The sequence below is a fragment of the Thalassophryne amazonica genome, chromosome 3, assembly GCF_902500255.1.
Source record: "Thalassophryne amazonica chromosome 3, fThaAma1.1, whole genome shotgun sequence".
NCBI lineage: Eukaryota > Metazoa > Chordata > Actinopteri > Batrachoidiformes > Batrachoididae > Thalassophryne > Thalassophryne amazonica.
This window is the reverse complement of record NC_047105.1, coordinates 31,591,599-31,616,132: the sequence shown is the minus strand read 5'-3', so window position 1 is coordinate 31,616,132 and position 24,534 is coordinate 31,591,599. Positions and strand designations below refer to the sequence as shown.

Here is a 24,534-nt window from a genome sequence, read left to right as displayed (position 1 = left end):
TTCTCCACCCGCATCCCTTATTTAGCTTTTAGCATTTAGCATCAAACTCAAAACAGCACGTTGTTGGAGTTCTTTTTAAAGAATGTATCGTCCGTTGCAGTAATGCCGAGCTGTGTACGTACTTCTGTTGACTCCGCTGTTATCTTGTAGATATAAACATTGTCTGCCTTCAGCTCTTTGTCAACCAATTATGCAGCAAATTGTTTGACTAAGTTGTGTTTATTGTGTAATGTCATTAAGTTAATGGGTTTTGTAAATGATGTAATTCTGTAGTTGTGACATTAAATGCGTGTGCTTGATTAAGTCTACATTTTTTAGAAACAACAGCCTGTGGCAGGCGAGGAGCCATTTTCTTTTCAAACTGCAGTTCCTCTGAAAAATGAACGGAATGTCATATGACAGAGATGATCGGGATGCAGGCACAGCCCTCAGCTTTTTCTTTTTTTTTGACACTTAGTTTTGAATTGAATGAATTTTTCACTTAATTATACACACACCACAAAACAATATAACAATAACAATATAACAGTCGGCTACTAAAATCAAATTCAGTCCTATAATAAGCATTAAAAGTAAACAGGTATAAACATGATCATATTCAAAACAATTTTAAGAGCAGCAATGAATTTAATATTCAGAGGGAACTTGAGACCAGCCACACATCAGTTTCCTGTAAATTTAGTCCATTTCCCCCATTTTGTTACATAAAGATCTGGCTGCAGTCTGAGCATAAATGTTAATCTCTCCATTTTGTGAGTTTCTTCAAGTCTTTTCAGCCAGTCCTCCAGCTTTGGAGGGTCTGGCAGAAGCCATTTTTGGGGTAATTGTTTTTTTGGCTGCAGCACCAAAGATTTTAAGTAAGTATCTATCATTTATTGACATTTCCTCAGGGAGATCTCCTAGCAATAATGTCAAAATTGGTTGCTGCAATTCTAAACCCAAAATCCGTTCTATTTCCACTTTAACACCACTCCAAAATCCAGTAATTTTTGGACAGGACCAGAAAATGTGAGTGTGGTTGGCCTCTTTGTCCCCGCAACCTCTCCAACACTTAACAGCACCCAAGTTTCTCCCTTGTTGTTTTGGAGTTATGAAAAATCAGACCAAACTTTTCCAACAAAACTCTCTCCAGTAATTTGAGGAAGACGTTGACATTGCAGATTCACACATATTGTCCCACTGTTCATCTGAAATATCCATATTTAATTCTTTCTCCCATCTTTTTTTAATATAATCTGTTGACTTGCAGTTGCCATTCAACAAGCCTTGATAGAGTTTAGAAATGATCGATTTACATTGATTATGGTAAGCTTGTATAACCAGATGAATTATCCCATTATTTTCTGACACCTTCACTACTTTTGAAAATATATATTGACGTAATTGTAAATACCTAAAAAAAAATCTCTGTTTTCTATATTAAATTTCTGCTGCAGGTTTTGGAAACTCGGCATGGCATTCTTATTTAATAGTTTACAATATGCAGTTATACCTTTATATGACCAGTTTTTAAAAGCTGAATCCATTTGATTAGGTTTGAACTCTGAGTCAAATGCAGCCCATCTTAAAACTCTTATCTGGTCGCTCATATTTAGTTTTTTCAGCACCCCAAACCAAGTCGATAGTGTAAAGTAAACCAGTGGATTTAACTCCTTTTGACATGCCTCTGTTAGTTTCTGATCACCAATCAAAGCTTGTACTGGAATATTTCCACATTTTCTTTCTATTTCCTTCCATCTAGCCTCACAAGCATCATCACACCACTGTATAACTGTTTTAAGTTGAGCCGCAAGATAGTAGTCATATAGACTTGGGAGGGAAAATCCTCCTCTTTCTTTTTTGATCATCAGTGTACTGTATTTAACTCTAGGTTTTTGTTTCTGTGTAGGCTCTCAGTTGTCCAGGTGGTTTCCATAGTAGAGAAGCTTGAATCTTCGACTTCTAGGTTTTTGTCCTTTCCAAACAAATCTGGATATTTATTTGTCCCATTCATGAAACTGCGAGTGAGGAATTTTAACAGGCAATGACATAAATAAGTATAATAACCTAGGCAACACTGACATCTTTATCACCTCAATTCTTGCACTAAAATCAAATATATATGTTGCCCATTGTGTGAACTCTTCTTTAATCCTCCTATTTACGTTGTCAAAGTTTTTCCTATACAAGTCACCTGGGTTGTGGGTGAGCCACACCCCCAAATATCTAATTGCTTTCTTAGACCAGTCAACGGTGATTTTATTTTTAATCTCTTTTGAAGGGGAATAATTAAGTCATAATTTGGGTTTTACCTATATTTAATTTATATCCTGAATAAGTACCAAATATGTCTAGTAAGTCTAGAAGGGCCCGAATGGATTGTTCTGGATTACAGAGGTATAAAAAGAACATCATCAGCGTATAACGCTATTTTGTGTTCTCTTGAATTTATTTCTATGCCTTGAATATTATTATTTCCTCTTATAGCCTGGGCTAGTGGCTCTATGTATAGGGCGAATAAACTAGGGGATAATGGACAGCCCTGATGGGTAGATCTCTCCAGATTTATTCGGTCTGTTAAACGTCCATTTATCTTAATTCTTGCTGTAGGTGCTGAGTATAGTGTCCTAATACTATTAATTGAACTTTATGAAAAAACAAATCGCTTCAAGACTAAGAATAAATATTCCCAGCTAACACAGTCAAATGGCTTTTTCAGCATCTAAACTAACCAGTACTGCTTTCTCCTTTTTTGCCTGAATATTGTGAATTATATGAAGAGAACGTCTTATGTTATCTTGAGTTTGTCGGCCACTGACAAAACCGGTCTGATCCTCCTCAATTAAGTCTGGGACAAATGAGTTCAGTCTGCTGGATATTATAAATGCATATAATTTGTAATCTTGGTTTAGAATTGATATTGGCCTATACGAGCTGCACAGTATTTTATCCTTGCCTTCCTTTGGTATTACTGTTATAATCGCCTCTGTCCATGATGGTGGTGTGGTCATTTTCACTAGCGTCCAATTCAGTGATTTTAATAATACCGGTAATATTTCTTCTTCAAACATTTTATACCACTTGGCTGGCAGGCCGTCTGTACCTGGTGTTTTATTGTTTTTTAGTTTTCTTAACATCATCTTCAGTTCCTTCATATCTATTGGTTTAGTTAAACTTTCATTGAGTTTCTCCAATTGATGGTAAATCTAATGAATTTAAAAATATTTTAACATCTTCTAGATTACTTTGTTCAGGTTGTGTATATAATATCTTATAATATGTTTGAAATGCTTTATCGAGTCCTTCTAAATTGTTTTCTAGTTTCCCTGTTTTGGGGTCAACTATTGCGCATACTGATTGCTGCATTTGTTTTTTACAAATTTTCCTAGCAAGTAATTTTGTTGCCTTTGGTCCTGTTTCGTAATATGTCTGTTTCAAAAATTTATATTTCTTTTCTTCCTCTTCTTTATGAATATCTAAAATTTTTGTCCTTACATGTCGAATTAATTCAAGGGTCTGACTAGATTGATTCCTAATATGTTCACTTTCCAAGCTTTTTAATGTATTTTCCAGATCATTAAGTTGTTTTTCTTTTGCTCTCTTAATAGCTGTACTCAGTGATATAAATTTCCCTCTTATAACAGCTTTCAGAGTGTCCCATAAAATATTAGGATTGACTTGTTCATTGTCATTTAATTGCAAAAAGTTTTCTATTTCTGCTTTAACCTCTTTTATAACATTTTTATTATTTAATAAACTTGTATTTAGTCTTTAGTCTTCTATCCAAATGAAGCGTTAAATAGATTGGTGAATGGTCTGATATATCCCTAGTACCTATATCACAGCTTTCTATTCTATGTCTATCATTCCTGAATACCAGGAAGAGATCTATCCGTGAGTATACTGCGTGAGGGGGGGAAAAGTAGGTAAAATCTTTTTCCGTTGGATGCATCTCCCGCCATACATCCAGTAAATGTAGGTCATCCATGCCCTTCCTTAACAATTTACTTTGTGGTGTGACTATCCTCTTATTATTAGATGTATCATTTTTATTCAATATTGTATTAAAGTCACCTGCGCATATTAATATACCCTGTGACTCTGAAGATATTATTTCTAGAACTTTTTCCAAAAAATGCCGATCATAGTGTGGTGGAAAATAAACGGAGAGAAAAGTAGTCAATTTACCCTCTATTTTCCCCTGAACCAATATATACCTGCCTTCACTGTCCCGTTTTTGTTTAATAAATTCAAAATGTAGGGAATTATGTATTAGCACCGCAACCCCTCTTTTGTGACCTGATTTAAAAGAACTGTAATAAGTATTTCTAAATCCAAATTTTTTTAATTTCTCTTGTTCTGTTTGGGACAAATGAGTCTCCTGAAAAAACATAATTTGAATTTTCTCCCTTTTTATTTTGGACATTCCTCTACTTCTCTTAACAGGGTTGTTCATGCCGTTTATGTTCCATGAAGCTGCTCTAAAATTATTATTAGTCATACCAGTATGCCTGTTTACCTACGCCGACATCACAATAAGAACAAGAACCATTAGAACATAGAACAAATAAAAGTAAAAAAAAAAGACTTCCAACCTTAGGGCTTCGTTCTGCCCTATCCACCCACTACGTCCTTTCCAACCTTGTAGGAGGAACAGTCCTATCCAAGATAGGGACTCCTTCTCCACCTGAAGCAAAGCTCCTTCTCCTTTGAGCATAACAAACAATTGTCCATTAGTCCTAATCACATGAATGAGTTTAATTGATAGGGAGTCAAAAAAATAAACCTCAAATTAATAAAAAAAAAAAAAAAAGGAAAAAAAAAAGGCCTCATTATAAAATAAATTATACTTGCTGTCGTTGAAATTCACGGAGCTTCTCACGGGCGCGTTCGGTGTGCGAGCTGTTCACTTTATTCCAGTGTGCGCCTCGGGAAAGCGGAGGCTCGTCCTCAGCACCAGAGCGCGGCACCTGCACGGAGTATCCCCTCTTCTTCATGTCCTCAGCTGCCTCTGCCGCATCCTTGTACACGCGTGGACCTTCTTCCCAATGGATCCTCATCTTAGCCAGGGTACGGTGTTTGAAAACAAATCTTTTCCTCTTTAAGGATCGTCTTGATGTGTTTGTATTCTTTAAGCTTGTTGTTTACCTCCGTCGGCAAGTCCTGCGCGAATGAGATCGTGTTGCCCTCAAATGTTATCTTTTTTCCCCATGCCGCTTTTAATATCTTCTCTTTCATGTCGTACCTGAGAAAATTAACGAGGATAGATCTTGTTATCGTGTTATCTCGGGGTTTCGGGCCAAGTGACCGGTGTGCTCTCTGTATCTGCAGATCCATGTCTTCCTTAAAAGAAAGTTGCTCTTTTAAAAAAGCTGTAATGAACGCTAGCATAGCGCTCCCTTCGGCCCCTTCTTTAACACCGTAAATACGGATATTATTGCGACAAGATCTCCCTTCTAAATCAGTGACTTTCTCCTGGAGAATTTTTTGTTGTTTTAGACATTAAAGCAGTGTGTCTCTCAGATCCACGTTCACTGTCTCGAGCTCGTCCACTCGCTGTTCAGTCTCAGTGAGCCTTGTACTCTGGTTACGAATATCCGCACTGACTTCCTCCAGCTTCTGGTTCACTTCAGGCTTAAAATTGTTCAAGTCTTGTTTGATATCCCTTTTCATTGCGTTGATGTCGTTTTACATTTCTTTTATACTGCCGCATAAGTTCTGTATGGCTTTAGCGGTAGATAGCTCGCTTCCCTCGTCTGGCTCTGTGGCCTGCATCACGCTACTTTGGTCCTCAGCGTTTGTAGAATTAGTGTTCTCTTGACTGTCGCTTTTTGGACCCCCTTGTCTCTTCTTTGATCTAATTCCACGCATAATATGTCATTTTGGACACATACATAATCAATTTATCGAGTTTTGTGGAGTTTTTTTCACATCTGATCAGGACTACCAAAACATTAGACCGCCATCTTGAAACGCTCACCCGGAAGTCCCAGCCCTCAGCTTTTTCACGTCTGTGGACATGGGGTCAAACCAGGGAACCCCTGTGATCAGTTTTGCTTCCCGTGGGGGAAATCTGTGTGAGGAAAAGCTAACAATAGCCACGCAGTCATGGTGTAAGTCCAGCGCGTTTTTGAGGAAGAAACCTCAAGCAGATCAGAGTTCAGAGTTCTCATGGGGTTTATTTTCCTCTGTTAAAAACACATTACGGATGCTGATTCGTGATGACACCTTCATCATGTATGAACTTAACTTTGAACTTATTTAACTTTGAACTTATTTATTTGGCACACAACTCGTCAGTGACAAAAACTGATATACAAGACAATTCCACAGTGACGTGTGACCAAAAAGGGGGTGAGCAGAAGCAAAGCTTATAGACGCCCACCCCGTATATACATACATACATATATACACCTTACCTACCCCCAGAGCAAGCACACAGGCGACAGTGGTTAGGAAAAACTCCCTCTGATGTATTGAGGAAGAAACCTCAAGCAGACCACACTCTAAGGGGTGACCCTCTGCTTGGGTCATGCTACAAACACATTTAACAACACAAACTCAAATCCCATTATCATAACCATATCAAGTGAACACAGTGTCTTTGTCTACATACATATTTACATACATATACAAAATCAAATCAAATCAATTTTATTTATATAGCACCAAATCACAACAAACAGTTGCCCCAAGGCGCTTTATATTGTAAGGCAAAGCCATACAATAATTACGAAAAAACCCCAACGGTCAAAACGACCCCCTGTGAGCAAGCACTTGGCGACAGTGGGAAGGAAAAACTCCCTTTTAACAGGAAGAGGAACATACACCTACACATAGATACATAATTACACACACACACACACACACGCATATATATACACATATACATACATACATACACAAATGAATGTTACTGAACAAGTTCACAATTACAACTGACAACATAAAACTCATCGTACTTCATTAGATACATATCTTGAAAACATCATTTTTTTATATTGATTTTTAAACTGATTGATATTTGGACATTGTTTGAGTTCATCCGTCAGGTTATTCCATAATCCAGGGCCACACATAGAGACACAGAAACCTTTCCTGGTCGTCCAAGCGCCAGCAATTTTAAAATGATACAAGCCCCGGAAATTATATTTTCCTTCTCTCTCAGTAAAATATTCTTGAATTCTAAATGGCACTTCTTTATTTTTCACTTTGTGCATTAATTGAACAGTCTTGAACGAATCATATCATTAAGTTTTTTAATATTTGAGATTTAATGAACACTGGGTTGGTGTGGTCTCGATAACCTGCATTATAAATTGTCCTTAATGCTGTTTTTTGAAGAATGAATAATGGTTGCAATGTAGTTTTGTAATTGTTGCCCAAAACTTCAGCGCAATAAGTCAAGTAGGGTGCAACCAAAGAACAATAGAAAGTATGTAGTGCTCTGCAATCAAGAACATGCTTTACTTTATTTAATACTGCAATACTTTTTGATACCTTCATTTGAATATGCTGAATATGAGCTTTCCAATTAATTTTTTCATCAGTAATGACACCTAAAAACTCATTCTCTTTGACACGTTCTATGTTTACCCCATGTATATTTAACTGAATTTGTATGTTTTTTTATAATTTCCAAATAACGTCAATTTAGTTTTAGACAAATTTAATGATAATTTGTTAATATCAAACCATTTCTTTAACTTCATCATTTCTGTTCCTAAATCAGATAATAATTGCAGATTTTGCGTGACCCATTGTACATTATCAATCGGGGAAGTAACAAGCATCCAATCTTAAGCCTCTTTCACACCGGGCCTGTGTTGAGTTGCATTATGCTGCATATCTAGTTTGCAGGAATGGCGCTGTAAAGTTCGCACAGGGGGGAAGCTTGGCCCGCCTTTTCTTCTCCTGTGGTTTTGAAGCTTTACTGCCAGCAAAGTTCAGCAGAGTCCAGCCGGATCAATGAAATCTATCAATGCAGGTATGTACTGATTAAAAAAACCTAAAAGGATTTTTTGCCGGACTGGTGTAGGGTTGCGTACAATTGTGGAGGCATGGTGTACAGTAGTGTTGTGTAGATTTACATACAGTAGCGGAGTGTTGTGTAGTCTTACCGAGAGCACTGCATCCGGTGCTCTACACTGAAAGCCCATGTTAAATTTTTTCCATCCATTTCGCAGACCCCTTTGTGTCTCTCAGCGTATTGCCACGTAGGGCTGCATAAACTCAGCATAGTCTGTACACTGCATTACGCAACTCTATGTTGGGCCGGTGTGAAATGGGCTTTAGTCCAAACATAACGTGATCAGGCAGAGGATCACCAGGTGTGTGTTTGTGTGTGAGACAACTATTACTTGACACACATTTACACATACATGGTGCAGAAAGACACCTGAAAACAATTGCGGTGTGATCCTTTACACTTCCTGGTAATTGTAGTAATAGTCGTTTGAGTAGTTTGTTTCAGAGAAGCAGCGCAACTAACAGGAAACCAGTCAGCCCCAGGTGAATGTTGGAGGAACCAACCCTACAGTAGTGCCAAACCCAGGTTACACAGACACGTGTGGAGGTGTCCCGTCTCTCTGTGCTCACACTCAGGTGTTTCTGTATTGTGTCATGTTCTTCTTATGCAGTAGAGAGTAAATCAGTGTTATCCCAGCGGGCCGCACTTCCACACAGAGATACTTGGTATAGTTGGAGAGTCCATAACTTCTAAGCATGTAGTTAACTGTGCCAGTGGACTGTCAGAAAACAGTGTAGTGAGAGGGAAGATGAGGGAACAAGAGACGTTTTATGGTGTGCAGCAGCTTGGAGATAAGTGATTTAAATGTAAATAATATAAAGTCTGCATGCTGTTTATTTCTGGTTGGCATCCTGTGGACACTGTCTCAGCTGTGGGTCCACTACAGAGCACATGGAGGCTGAAGGTCTGCTGTGATTTTATGAACCAAAAGTCACTGCAGTGAGTGCTGGTTTCCAGAGCTGGCAACACCAGAGCCCCCCCCCCCCCCCCCCCCCCCGGACCTTCCAAATGAGGAGTGGTAGGAAGTGTTTGGACACCACTGCTGCAGAGGCTGCTGGGGATCTAGTAAATAGTAGCATTAGTCATAAGGGTTGCTCAACTTTGCACCATTGCACAACTTGAGAATTTTATTTAATGTACTTCTCTGTTTTTTTTTTTCCACACACCCATGTTGTAGTTCTGAGGTAACAATTTCATGCGCTTTGTCACATGGTCACAAAGCTAAACGTTGGCTTCAGCTATACAGTAGCACTCTAGTTGGGACTTTTTCAGTCAGCTGTCCATCTATGCTGCACAGATGACATTGTTTTTAGAAAGTAATATATTCATGGAAATACAACATTTTCTTGCTATTCATTTTGTCCATTTACTAATCTTAGAGCACAACACCACATGGATTTTTTCGGAAACTGGAATGTGTTTTATTGCCTATGGACACTACATATGCCCAGTGGTGGAATATATCAAAAAGAATTTTGGTAATATAATCACATGAACCTGTTCCTAACATCCTTATTTTAAAACCCACTTGTGTGTGTGTGTGTGTGTGTGTGTGTGTGTGTGTGTGTGTGTGTGTGTGTGTGTGTGTGTGTGTGTGTGTGTGTGTGTAATTGTATGCCGCGCTCTGATTGGCTAGCTGTTGCCAGTAAGCTCTAATGCTATTGTTCAGTGGGAACCGATCCAATATAACTTTTGGTCCTAGCCTTCTTGGATCCCTTTGGATCCAACATAACTTTCTGGTGCCAAGCATGCCAAAATACAGGTAAATGATGGACAGAAAGGCTAATCTGTGATTGGCTATTGCAATCTGAGTGGAGAACACACACACACACACACACACATACATACATACATACATACACATATATATATATATATATATATATATATATATATATACGTATATATATATATATACGTATATATATGCACTTCTCTACAGCATTATAACAACTTGCCTGAAAAATTACGTTGCAGTTGGGCCATTACGTTGTTTCTGAGGGTGGGTAGTGGGAATGATCATTTCTCTACATTAATTGTGGATGCACTGGTTCTGATTTAGAAGCAGCACATCCACAGTGTATTCATTAACCCCTCACCAAAACTCTGTTGTTGCGGGCAAGAAAAGAGAATCGTCCGCCGTTTAATTCACACATAGTTTTTTTTTTTTTTCCCTCATCACATGCCATTTCCGTGGAACAGTGCACAAAGGTTCTCTAGTGTGGATTGTGGGAGAACTTTTCCCATAACAGCATGCTGCGCAGCAAGCGCTGCAGGTGCGAGGGGAGACCGGGAACTTTCTCCCCCGGAAAAATTTATAACTCTCTGATATACTATTACCTGCCTTTTGAGGGCAAAATTTTGTGAAGAAGTATTTTATGTTGCATAACTAGACAATCGGGTAACAGCTCAAAAAGATGGTTTTAATAACATTAACCCAAATCGATATCGAATCGAATCAAATCGAAAGAATCGATTCTGAATCTTAAGAATCGGAATCAAATTGATTCTTGAGATTTGAATCGATATCCAGCCCTAATATATATTACAACCCCAATTCCAATGAAGTTGGGACATGGTGTAAAATGTAAATAAAAACAGAATACAATGATTTGCAAATCCTTTTCAACCTATATTCAACTGAATACACCACAAAGACAAGATATTTAATGTTCAAACTGATAGACTTTGTTGTTTTTGTGCAAATATTTGCTCATTTTGAAATGGATGCCTGCAACACATTTCAAAAAAGTTGGGATGGGGCAACAAAAGACTGGGAAAGTTGATGAATGCTCAAAGAACACCTAATTGGAAACAGGTGAGTGTCATGATTAAGTATAAAAGGAGCATCTCCAAAAGGCTCAGCCATGCGCAAGCAAAGATGGGGCGAGGCGCACCACTTTGTGAACAACTGCATGAAACAATAGTCCAACAGTTTACGAACAGTGTTTCTCAACGTTCAATTGCAAGGAATTTAAGGATTCCATCATCTACAGTCCATAATATAATCAGAAGATTCAGAGAATCTGGAGAGGTTTCCACACGTAAGCGGCAAGGTTATGTAAAAACCAACATTGAATACCCGTGATGTTCGGTCCCTCAGGCAGCACTGCATTAAAAACCATCATCATTGTGTAAAGGATCTTACTGCATGGGCTCAGGAACACTTCAGAAAACCATTGTCAGTTAACATAGTTCGTCGCTACATCTGCAAGTGCAAGTTAAAACTACCATGCAAAGTGAAAGCCATACATCAACAACATCCAGAAACATCGCCGCCTTCTCTGGGCCTGAGCTCATTTGAAATGGACAGACATAAAGTGGAAAAGTGTGCTGTGGTCTGATGAGTCCACATTTCAAATTGTTTTTGGAAATCATGGATGTTGTGTCCTCCGCAGAAAAAAGGAAAAAGACCATCCAGATTGTTACCAGCGCAAAGTTCAAAAGCCAGCATCTGTGATGGTATAGGGGTGTGTTAGTGCCCATGGTATGGGCAACTTACACATCTGTGATGGCACCATCAATGCTGAAAGGTACATCCATGTTAGTAGTTGGAGTCTTACTGATTGTGTGGGGTGGACAGGTGTCTTTATGCAGCTAACGACCTCAAATAGGTGCTTCTAATTTGGAATAATAAGTGGAGTGGAGGTGGACTTTTTAGAGGCGGACTAACAGGTCTTTGAGGGCCAGAATTTCTGCTGATTTGCAGGTGTTGAAATACTTATTTGCAGCAGTTACATGCAAATAAATTATTAAAAAGTCATACATTGTGATTTCTGGATTTTTTTTGGATTCTGTCTCTCACAGTGGACATGCACCTAAGATGAAAATTTCAAACCCCTCCATGATTTCTAATTCAAATACTTATTTTCCTCACTATATATATATATATATATATATATATATATATATATATATATATATATATATATATATATATATATATATATATATATATATATATATATATATATATATATATGACATGGGCCGATAACCGGTTTCACAGTATACCGCGGTATGAAAAAGTCACAGTATCAAAACCACTAAAATTTGTCTGTTATACTGTTCCTACAGTATGAGCAGGTTATGAGAATTCTTGACAGGCGGAGCGGAGGCAGCCACTGCCGCCCTTCCCCCTGGCACACACCTTTGTTTCTGTTTACAATCAGGCAGCTAATGTTAGCTAGCTCTGCATCATGGCTGAAGGAGGTGAAGCCCGCACTGAACTTTTCCCTCCATCTAAAAGGACCAAGTCGGCTTTTTCATTTTATTTTCCGCAGAATAGCCCTTCAAGCCAAAAATGGTGGCAACAAAGCACCGTACCTATGACTTGTGTCGGACACGGTGCGATTCAAGATACCCGCAAAGGATTACATGGAAGGAGTAAACTTTATCCCATCTTTGAAACCACTGAGAAGTACAAGTGGTGGATTTGAGTCGTGCTTGTGGTCGACCAAATTTCTCCCACAAACATATCAAGGACAAATACATCTATTCCAAGTACTTTGTTGGTGAAGCTGGGCCAAGTATTGAGCATCCGGAGTTCTGGACCTTATTCCAGCTACGTTTTCTCCCTAAGCAAGTAAGTCATGTTTCTCACGGGGCAGATGCTACATGTCTAAAAGAGTGACTATTATTTTGGTATTTTCTCTAAAGTTATCAGTGGTATAGTGCTTGTAGCGGTAGACATTGCGTCAATTATTGTGCCTGAATCATGCGCGCTTCATATGCAAATAGCCATAATGTTAAAGCACATTTTAAAGCTATACATAATACTGTGAAGCCATGGTATTTTTGCCCACAATTATCATACCGTCCAAATCTCATATCGGCCCATGCTTAAAAAAAAAAAAAAAAAAAAAAAAATATATATATATATATATATATATATATATATATATATATATATATATATATATATATATACACACGAGGTATATATACATTCCACTGTTAAAGGAGATTTTGAGACGCGCGAATCCGTCCGCACGTCTTTCATTACAAAATCTCCTTTAACAGTGGAATGTGCCGATAAAGTGCTGATTCCGACCTCTTATGAAATTTCTCTGCTAGTTATACGACGTCCTGCATCAACAGAGCCTTAAATTTGGAAGTGATCAGCTCGTTTCAGCCTGTCGATCGCGGCTAGGAGCGCGGCGCGCCCTCTGGCGCTGTGGGCTGTCCTTAAAGCGGCAGTAACACTCCTTAATCTCTCTGAAGCCCATAAAATTTTCACCGAAAGCTAACCGAATCTTTGAAATGGTTTCCAGGTGGTTGTCTGGCAGAGTTCCTGAAAAAATTTTAATGCAACAAAACGGCAGCCCTTCAGACATTCTTTTGACAATGAAAAAACGACGAGAGGGGTGGACCAGTGCTCACACAAAGCCTGCTCACAGGCAAATGACGCAACCGACAGGCGTGAAAAAACTCACGCATGCGCATGAAGGTTCAAGCTTGGCTGATGCAATCACACGTGATTCAAATCCATATGGTTTTTGAAAAAAAATAAAAAGGTCCGATACTTTTCTAACAGACCTCGTGTATATATATATATATATATATATATATATATATATATATATATTTTTTTTTTTTTTTTTTCTTTCTTTCTTTCTTTGTTGAAGTTTTTTTAAGAAAACGATGCACTTAATTGGTGTGTTTACTCGATAACAGTGGTTGGACAGAGATATTCTTTATTGGTGAGTGGAGGAAAGGAGATAAGGATTCACAAATGGTATGCAAAGAGCCAGCAAAACACAAATAGTTACAAAGTCACATGGAGATCAGCTGCTGTTTCCTTCCTTTTCTCCATGCCAACCAGAAACCATGGCAACTCTGCCAAGGAGGGAGACACAATCACATATAGACATTTATCTTTTTCCTCATGGTGATTCTGGCTGCATCTCAGAAGTATCACTTTATACCCAGAGAATATCTGTGCTCCTGCATTTGAACACCAAAATGTACACAATATGAGCACTCAGTCAGTCACACCAGATCATCTGTGATTAGATTAAATTATAGTGTAATACTACAGGGTGCTGGAAATGTGTTTAACTTTTACATAAACTATACACTTGTTTTTGTTCAATCAAGGTTTTTTTTGCCCTGCTGATAGAGAGTTCAGCCAGATACTTGTATTTTTGTCAATACCAAACTGCACGCATATAAAGTCAAAAGAAAAAAACTACCTTCAATCCAAGCTGCTTCTCAGAGATGTTCCTGAGCAAAAATGCCAGTGCACCAAAGGCTGACTCATCATAAAACATGGGCCAGCAGTGCGTGTGCAGCCAGTCTCCATGCCTGTTGTAAACAGTGAACGATTACAATTGTGTAGTTTTCTTTGGCGGTATTACAACCCCTGTATATGTGTGTGTATATATGTATGTGTGTATATATTGTTGTTATTATTTGGACCTTCACCCCTCTGGCTCCACACCTGCACAGTCTGTGTGATCATCAGGAACAGACATGAAGAGTGCTGGCTGTTTTTGTTGGTGTTATCAGCTCTGTGCTGTCAAACAGAGAGGTTGACGTGCACTTTTAATAATCAGTGTGAGTAAAGTACACTTATTGTGTATTTAAAGCGAACCAATGTGTTTATGTGCTTTTAAAATGTGCACCGCTCTCTGTCAGTATCAGCACTGACTGACTAAGACGAAGCAAAAAGGAAACGCACATTTTTTAGGTTTAATTTATCCCATATTGACCAATCAAAAAATGACTTATCTAAGCCAATTCTGATTGGGTACAATCAGAATGGGACATTCTGAGTTTGATTTAACCAGTTCTGATCCACGCATCAACAAGGCGCATGGGTGATTTATTGTTGAGTCTTTTGAGGGACTTGATGTGGAAAAGGCACAGGAACATCACTGGTTCTTATTGTTTTTGTTTATTTGTTTGTAAAATAAAGTAAACAAACAGTTTTTTCAATGACTCTTATCAAATTCACTTGGTCCTTGATTGTGCAGTCACTTTAAACGTTTACTTCAGCTCTGGGATTTTTTATTTTTATTTAGTTACCTTCTCTTTCTTGTCCTTGTTTTATTTTTGATAAGTCTCCAAACTAAAACTAAATGATTGATTACAACAGCAATTAGTCACAGACAAATGTCAACACTTAGCATATAAATAGTTTTGGATCCTGTTGGACAAGATTCTCATTGGAATGAAATTTCAAAAGATCAGATACAAAACTTTAATCACACATTCTCAGAACACAATGAAAATCTCTGCTGCTTGTTTTTCTAAATAAGTGTTCAGGGATTTATTTAACAACTGCTCCAAAACACAAATACATATAATCATAAACAAAGCGTTGGCAGAAAACCCTCATTGACTTCACCAACAAATCATTTTCCGAAGGTTGAGCTCTGAAGCCAGTTGACTGTTTTCTTTGATGAAAAGTCCTCTCACCTGTCCAAACTGCTATCTGATTACCTGGAATGCAGCACAGCAGTTAATGTGGCGTGCCAGCTGCAGGCATACCGATGGAACCCAACACGCGTTTTTCAAACTCAAGCACGTGTAGCGCCGCATCAGAAATCCTGAAGCCACACAGAACCTCTTCGAAGGTTTGAATTCTGTGTAATAATGTTGCCATATTTTAAACGATGAAAGAAAACTTGTATAAATACATAGAGAAATGAACACAGTCACAAATAAGAGACTTTTTAAGCAACAGTAAACGCTGGTGCCTTTCAATTTATTAAGTCATTATTAATCACGCAAAATTGCCTCGTCTCATATTGTCATTGTGATTCTGCTGTGTCAGCACTGTGAGGTCCCTCGAACCACCCTGTATGCTGTGGGACGTGTATGAACTCATACCATTTAAGCTGACTGGGGGGGGGCAGTGCTAGGGGCTAGTACCTGCAGTCTGTATCCACAAATGTTGTTAACCAGCACTTTGTGTCAAAACACTTTAGCTGTTAGATTTTTGGAGTAGATGTCGCACAGAGGAAATGATTTTCTGTCTTTGCTGGTTTTGGCCCAGTCCCGGTACTCTTCCTTCATCTTGCACAGTCGTGAAGATCTTGTAGCACTCCACTGTAACAGTTGCATTGTTTTTAGTGGTCCCAGCGTCTGCTTTTAAAAGCTTCTTTCTACTTATTAATCAATGGGAGCAGATAAAATATTGTTCTGCTGTGTACATAGTTAAACTGGACTGTACTGGGGGAATGGGATGTGGTCCCACTCTTAGCTGGTGTGTTTGGTCTTTCATCCTGTCAGTGTTGGTCAGTAGAGCGAGTCGGCATTGTGGTGGTGGGATTAGACACCCGTGCGGTGGAAACTGTACACTTGGCCACGCCGGCTGAATGAGCAGATAGAATAACAGCTCTGTACGTCTTATAAACACGGACAACTGGGCTTTGTGAATAGAGGTCACTGTGTCACTGCCACTGCAGCATGGAGACATTTTTTCCACAATAGAAGTGCATTTTAAAATGTTTTACTTTGCTTTGTTAACACACAAAACCACAAAGTCCAAAATAATAAAAACGGAGCTCTGGAAAGTTGTAATTGTTTGGTTTGTATGAAGGTTAGAGTCCCTCATGGTTCTTCAGTGATTGACTTGTTGTCCTGGTGTCCACACCCATGGAGTCCCTCACACGTTCCATTATTCATTTTCTGACAGTTGAGTTGTGGGAAAAAACTTTTTGTCATCTTCTGAGTGGTTTTCTTTTTTTTCTGTGAGCTGTACAAGTTACTTATTAACGGTATCAAAACAAAACCTTTAGCCTAAAATATGGTTGCCATGGCAATGATGGGATCAGTGACCTCAAGAGAAAACTGTCCATTACAAGATAAAAAAAGACAAAGTTACAGAAAATAGTCATTCAGAGACGCATCAGTGGGTTTATATCTGTCACTGTGGATGTGTAAATGACTGTTAGAGCATGTTTGTTCGTCAGTTTCCATTGTCATGAAGAATTTGTACAGTGTGACTTTATGTATTATTTGATTAAAACAGGCGTGAGTTTTCAAAATGATGTTTTTGTAGGCTACCATGCCCTGAAAGTTAACAGACTTGAATCTTTATTATTATTAGTAGTATTATGGTTATATTAATTGCTGTGGAACACAGTGGGCTAACTGGTTAGCTCAGCCATGCCTTGTTCTCCATGTACATCTGCAGTTGTGTTAGGAAACATATCTGACATAAATGTTAAGCCAAATCAATGTGTATCCACTCTGGTGACTGTGAGCAAAAACATGAGAAGCCAGAATTTGGGTTTGTCTTTTGTCCACTTTGTAACTCAGTGGCTGTCAGATATAAAGATGTGTATTTCATCTCAGAAGCTTCAGGACTAAACGGACCAGAGGACCTTAAAGCCGTGTCTTATTTTAAACTCCGCCTGCTGCTAAACTGCTGCTTGAATATTTTGTCTGCGACTGCCTGTGACATTCCTGCCAGTCACAGCAAATCCAGGGAGAATTTAGGATTCAGACGTGAAGTGCTGAGGGAACAGGGAGGGTTTTCTTCCCAAAGTCTTCCCACAATAACGCACAGTTTGTGTGTTTGCTGCTCTACAGTCATATCCAGAGTGACCTTCTGGGTTTTACAGGGGCCCTATTATGCACCTTTCAACAAGCTAGTATGGACTGCACACATACGGTGCCACAGAATCAGTCACCTGTTCTTTGAGGTTTTTCCCCTAAGTAATTTGCATTACAGCTCACATATTGGACTCCTTTCAATGGGTTTACACAGATCTCAGGGGGACTTAATAAAAATCCACACCCCTCCCTGAAAGTGGCTGTGAGTTGGGTTTTCCAGTATGTGGATGCAGGTAGAACTCGGCATAACGCCGCCATTTGTGGGGCAGACTTAGTGGGTCAGGGTCTTATTCCCACAGGTGACATCATCTAGGGAGCTCTGTTATTAGCCTACGTGAACACACATTTTACTGAAAGGTGAAGCAGGGATTGTTTGAAAGTGTCATTTTGTGTTGTGGTGATTTGTTTTTAAATTGATAACTCTGTAAATTTCAATGTAAATTTCCTACAAAATTAAACAACTGAATGAACATCCTCCGAGGCCGGTGATTCCATAATTTTTGCCAGGGGTTGTAGTTATTTTAAGAAGGGGAAAGGGTGTTGTATTGTTATACATAGGTATCAGCAGATACTGAAGGGGTTCCACTATCGGTATAGTATTAGACATAAAAAGTGATATCTTTCTCTCAGCAGTATAAACTGTAACATAGTTTATATCTAAGTTAGTAGCTTGTGTGTCACTTCAGTTGACTTTATTACCCTCATATAACCAGCAGAGATTTAATGCTTCAATAATGGATCAGTGACATTTTATAAAATAAAAGGTAAAGCGTTGGGGTTAATGTTTTAGCTCATGATCTCCACCCGCTGTATAATCGCTATCGCTGATGTTTGGTTTTTTTTTCTTTCTCCTTCTTCTCCCGACAGGCCAGTTATCCTACATGGGAGGATTTTGTCAGTAAAGGAGCCAAATTACAATCACAGCTCAGGTAGTGCACACGTCCACAAATCTGAAGTCATGTTTTTGAATAGCAGGCATGCAATATCGGGTCAGCATTGCAACCAGTGTCGTCATAAAGGTCAGAGGTTGCTCAGAATCTGTGAGTTTAATGGCTCATTTCTGTGTGTTGTTATATGTGACTCAGGACGACCATCCTGGTGACCGGAGCCTTTTTGGATGCTTTTCAGAAGGTGGCTGATATGGCGACAGGAACCAGAGGTAAACACGGCACACGTACACCCGCACAGAAACGCGCAGTTACCAGACCTATCAAACAGAGAATCATCTGTCCATGAAGCTGTCGTCTCCATTCCAAATGTGCTCTTTGTCGAAGGACAAAGAGAAGAGATTATCTTACCATTGTCATCTTTTTGACCTCGACGTGGATATAAAGCCTTTTCTGATAAAGTAATTGAGTAGCATGTAGCTAATACACAGTGTGTGCACGAGCAGTGCGTTTTTTTTTTTTTGTTTTTTTTTTTGTTATAATTGTACTGTCAGCTACTGCGTGCTTAGAGTGTGATTTACAGAAAAAAAAAATGGAACAACAAAAAATGTTTATTTCAGGTGGTCTGAACGAGAATAGAATAGAAGTCCCTTCGGCTGCTCCCTTGTTTGCACTTGGGGTCGCCACAGCAAATCCAAGGTGGATCTGCTTGTTGAATTGGCACAAGTTTTATGCCGGATGCCCTTCCTGACGCAACTCCACATTACATGGAGAAATGTGGCAGGGGTGGGATTTGAACCCGGAACCTTCTGAACTGAAACCAAGTGCATTAACCACTTGGCCACCACCATATTTTCTACAGTATAAGTTGCACCTGAGTATAAGTCACAGGACCTCCCAAACTAGTAAAAAAAAAAAGAAAAAAGAAAAAAAAAAGCTATTTATACTCCAGAAAATTGGGGCAGCTCTGTGAAAAGTGGGATGTTTTGAAGACTTTTTAAAGTTTTTGAGGTGGTGCATGTTACTGCAAGCAAAGTTCACTAGCACTGATGTCTAAATTGGACCAGTGGTCCAGCTACAAATCCACTTGTGTTTGACGGAACCCACTAAACACTAACTCTGCAGGATGACATATTTTGAACCTTATCAGGAGCTTGCACACTAATAAGTGCTCTTCTGGAGTAAATGTCCCCCATTATTATAATTTATTCATTTATTTTTAGTCAAGATTGCTTAGACTGTTTTTTTTAATCTGTTTAAGATCCAAGTATTAAAAATGGTTGACTGCAGCTGTAGTTTACAATGTTGTTATTTTTAATTTATTTTAACCAAATGTGTAAGATAATTATTAGGGCTGCACCGATACCACTTTTTCCCAGACTGAGTACGAGTACTTACATTTGGGTACTCATCGATACAGAGTACCGATACGAATACTTAATGATACCATTACAGTTATGATGACTTTGAAAACATGTTTTATTCATCAGTTGTTCCTTACTTTTTGACTGTAAGTGCTACCAATATCATTAGCTTTGTTTGTTTATTTACAAACATTTCACTTAAATCATGTAACTTCACTTTTTGTCTACAACAAATTGTCTTTTTACATTAATCATGTGTTTCTTAACAAACCAGGCATTGACATTAAGCTTTTTAGTGTACTTGTCCATAGGACAAGTAAACCTGGCAGTTTACTTGTCCTATAGGAAAAGCTGGTTGTCTGGACAACCCGTGAGTGAGCTTCAAATTAAATATTTATCACGCATACTTTGCTCTGACTTGTCACTTAATTAAAACCTGTCATACTTCTTTTGTTTGTAAATACTTTAACTTTAATATTCCAACATAAGAATTGCAGCTGAAATAGAAAAATCATTAAATTTCAACATTTTCTGGGACTAAGATTCATGGTATTTATCACATCTACTTTCCTTCTTTTAGTTTTTATGCTTTAGTGTTCTGCAGTTTTATTTCAGAAGATGTGTCAACAGAAACAGTTCATCTGTGGTAATACAGGGAGACACTTATTGCCTTAATCCAAATTAAAAAAAAAAACAAAACTTCACATTTTAAGGAATTTTGACCAATTTATTTCATCTCATAATTTCAGTATAACTGTCACAGACACGTGCACACGGTGTGAACAGGACGCACCGTCAGAACAGTCCAGAAAGAAATAAAGGCAGTGCCACAGTTTAGTTTGTGTTGTTTTTCACTCTGTGCTCAGTGCCCCTGCTCCCCCCTCGCAGCCAGCCGACTCGCGCGCGCGCGCGCGCACACACACACACAGACGGCTGCAGCGATTGGACCCAGTCTTAATTTTAGACGGCTTTAAGCAAAGCTGCCCGCTATTTTTTCTGCGTCTTTTTCGAAAATTGACCGCTCAAATGACGGCAGGACGGCTCGCTGCCTAAAACCTTGGTTCCCGCTCCCGTCTGGTCCTGTGAATTTTTAATCGCATACCGTCCCAATCACGTGATAAATAGCAAAGTTGACTACCATCCCTTGGGAATCCCATGGGAATTCCGTGACCCGTGGGATTCTCGAAAAAATGTCAGCCTCTACTACGAACACACACTATACAGTGGTCTCTCACACACATTGACATCATGTTTTCCAATTGTCCGCTGCGTGGAGAGTGGCGGGAAAAACCTAAGACGCTTTCTCGCAAGGTGTGAGACAAGACGTGATGTAAATGAGAAAACAAAAAGGCGGTGGTCAGGTATTTTGGTTCCGAGCGATGCATATAAAGAATTTAAATGTTTTAAACCAAAAAAATGCCACTTGTCTGGTCAGACAACGATTTCGAGCATATTCCTTGTCCGATCACATTTTACACTTGGCCCGGACAATTGGACAAGCATTAATGTCGATGCCTGCAAACATGACACTGCCAGACATCTCACTGAAATGCAACCTGTGGACTTCAGCACTACAAAATATACAACACCAATAACTGAACTGAAACTGTCCATCAATAACTTTACTTATGTGTGTGAGCACCAGTGTTGCCATATTTACTTTGAAAAAGTAATCCAATTACTGATTACTCCTTGAAAGTAACTTATTTAAGTAACTTATTTACTTTACTGATTACTCAATTTTAAAAGTAACTGTTATTTTAGTAGTTACTTTATTAGTTACTTTCAGCAGCTGCTGACAACACCCCCCCCCCCCGCCACCTCAACATGAAAATGATAACCAGTTTTGCCAGTACTCACTTTATAGTCACCCTTTGTTGACTTCAGTGAACATAAATACTTGTTTTATAAAAAATAAAATAGACATCTTTCTTGACCTCATATTTAAATGTTGACAGCACCGTAACAGTAAAACTTACAATTTAAAATCTACATTGTTTATAAATGTAACTGTTAAATTCTTTCTAACATTTAAATTCTTTCTCAACATTTTAATTGTTAAAATTATTATTATTATTATTATTATTAGTAGTAGTAGTGTGAAAAATTGCCTCCAAACGTGGACCTTTAATCTAGGGGTGTGGAAGGGGAATGTTTTCCAACATTTTTTTTACGTCATGTCATCCTCAGAAAGAGACTTTAGGCACATTTGGGTGGAAAAAACAAGTGTTTATTAGTGCATGCAGATCAGCTGTTTTTAGTGAGGACACACACGGAGCGGCACAGAGTTTTAAAGAAAAAAAAAATTAAAAGTGTCTTAGTAAAGTTCAGTGCAGGTGTGCTGCCATCACTGCACTTTGAGACAACAACTGCTTTCAACTCAGAGCTGCAGGTGAAAAGCTCATCAAACGCTTTGTGGGCGAAGTGGGCAGTTCCGTTGAACCGCGGCCTCCGTCTGCCCATGGGCTGCTGCAATCAACCCACAATACAAATATCACGCTGCTGTAAAGGGGTATCGGGTGTCTAGTTTCGGAGCAGTTTTATGATTACAAGTACGAGTAAAGACATGGGATTGAGCCAATACCCGATACTGGTATCGGGATTAGTGCATCCCTAATTATTATTACCATAATTATTACCATAATTCTCCCTACTGCATATAGTCACATCCTGGCCACTGTGGGGGGTGTGTAATTATAATAAATACATACCTGCAACACAACTGCATCCTGCTGATTTTGCGTCTCCTGAAGCGGCACATAGTAATCACAGCGATTATCGTTGTGCTGTTCGGCACTGCTTTCTGGTTCATGGGGTTTTGTAACCTTAAATATCTGAAAGTTCAACTAATTTAATGTGACTGTTATTGAACAACCAATTGCCATTGTCACCTGTGTATGTTTGGTTCTTTTTGTCCAGCCGCAGCCAGTAAGGCAGTAAACATGGACATTGCTAGCAGCTAGCGGTGCTAACCGCTTCAGGTGTGTGCACCACAGACTGTCTTGTTGAGATTCCAAACACAATGTCACTTCCTGCCCAAGTCTTGATGGTCACACACTCGCAAAATCGGATAAACTTGCGGAGCTTACGTAAAAATAAAATGTACATGCCGAGCATTGAAAACAGTGGGACCAGGAATTCATCTGACTGGGGTAAAAGACCTGGATATTGACAAAGCAGTGCATTCTGGGTCGATTTCTTATGCACAGTACAATATTTATACTTTTTTTATTTACTTCCTGCCATTTTCTTTAATTTATTATTATTATTTTTTTTTTTTTGGTGAGCATGTACCTTCAGCCATTGAGGTGGGGTGTGTCTCTAAACCTGAGGTGTGACGCATGCTTTAGTCCAGCTGGTGGCAGTAATGCAGTGACTCCAGCCATGAAGAAGAAGAACACGTGTCCTTTAGTGTGTTTGAATGTTGCAATAATGATGATGATCATAAGAGAGCAAGAGTTGCTGAAGAACAAAAATTCTCTGCTGGTTGCTGCTAAGATTGCTTCTGTTGACTGCAGGGGATTTGTGTGTAAATAAAACATCAGAAGATGTTGCATGTCGGCGTGTGTGTGTTTTTTCTTGCTGGGTGCAGTGCTTGCTGGTCATTGTATGTTTTCTGTCATCATAGTGCATCAGTTTTAATTCTGCTTAATTTACTGACTAAACGTGACTGTGGGTTCAGATGACCCGCTGAGGACTCGCACACAAACACAGCTCAATGTGACTTTTCTTTTTTTTTTTTTTTTTTTTTTTTTTTGAAGTAGCCACTTGCTGTGTGATTCTTCAAAGGAAATCCAGTAATGTCTGGGTGTGTGAGGTGAATCACTGCCACGCCCCTCCGCAGACGTCTGCCACAGCAGACCTGCTCTGTCATGTTTATTTACCACAGCAGCAGCAACGCACACTTAAAACCAAACACAAACCGTTCTGGAGCGCGCTGGCTTTAGATGCCTTTAGGTGAGGAACTCAGAGTACAGGCCTTTCAAAATAAAGTGTGTGAGTGCTGCAAAACACAGGTGGTGTTTCGCAGCACATGTGACCTGTAGCAGAACACCGCACCGAAGTGCCTCATGGGACTGTGCATTCTGTTTTAGCGTTAGTGTGTTAGCAGCACAGCCATGTCACAAACATGTACACACAAGCCCTGTCACACCTGTACAGTCTGTATGTGAATCAGTGTGTTTCAGCACACGGGCACGTTCACGTTAAAGGGGACCCAAAACCTGTCGCAGGGGGTCAAAAATAAAATGTATCCTATTTATAAAATATCTTACTTGTCAAAGAAACAAATCCCGAACAAAAGCAGAAATGTATACGTCAGCAGACTCCAAAAATCCCATCTTAATCTGTCCCGACACTTTGTTGTCTTGGAGAGGACAAAATTTTTAACAGACAAGTCACGTTATGCAACATCAACAACACTATACCTCATTTTAACCCTTTTAAACACAAGTCAGGCATTTTGTAAAGTAACTGTAATTAATCTGTTCTATCTTTTTTTTAAATGTTTTTTGGTGCCTTGTATTGGACTTTTTTTTTAATGAACTTTCCAAGTTTCCAAGGGTGATTTAAAAAGTACATTATCTCCACCAACAATAAATGAATGCATGAATGAAAGAATGATATGTATATGAAATAACTATGCAAGTTGAAATATACACATACTTTTTTCACACACATTTACCCACAGAAGAGGCAGATTTCCAGC

At 38.9% G+C, this 24,534-nt stretch overlaps 1 protein-coding gene across 3 annotated transcripts in view; it reads left to right on the top strand.

The window, feature by feature from the left end:
• The window catches only part of mtss1 (MTSS I-BAR domain containing 1), a 92,057-nt gene that overhangs the window by 27,514 nt on the left and 40,009 nt on the right, over window positions 1-24,534 (top strand). For all 3 annotated transcript variants that reach the window (XM_034165992.1, XM_034165993.1, XM_034165994.1), the window contains 2 exons: window positions 18,443-18,504; window positions 18,661-18,734. In XM_034165992.1, coding sequence (XP_034021883.1) covers window positions 18,443-18,504; window positions 18,661-18,734 — 136 coding nt within the window. The remainder of the gene's footprint in view (window positions 1-18,442; window positions 18,505-18,660; window positions 18,735-24,534) is intronic.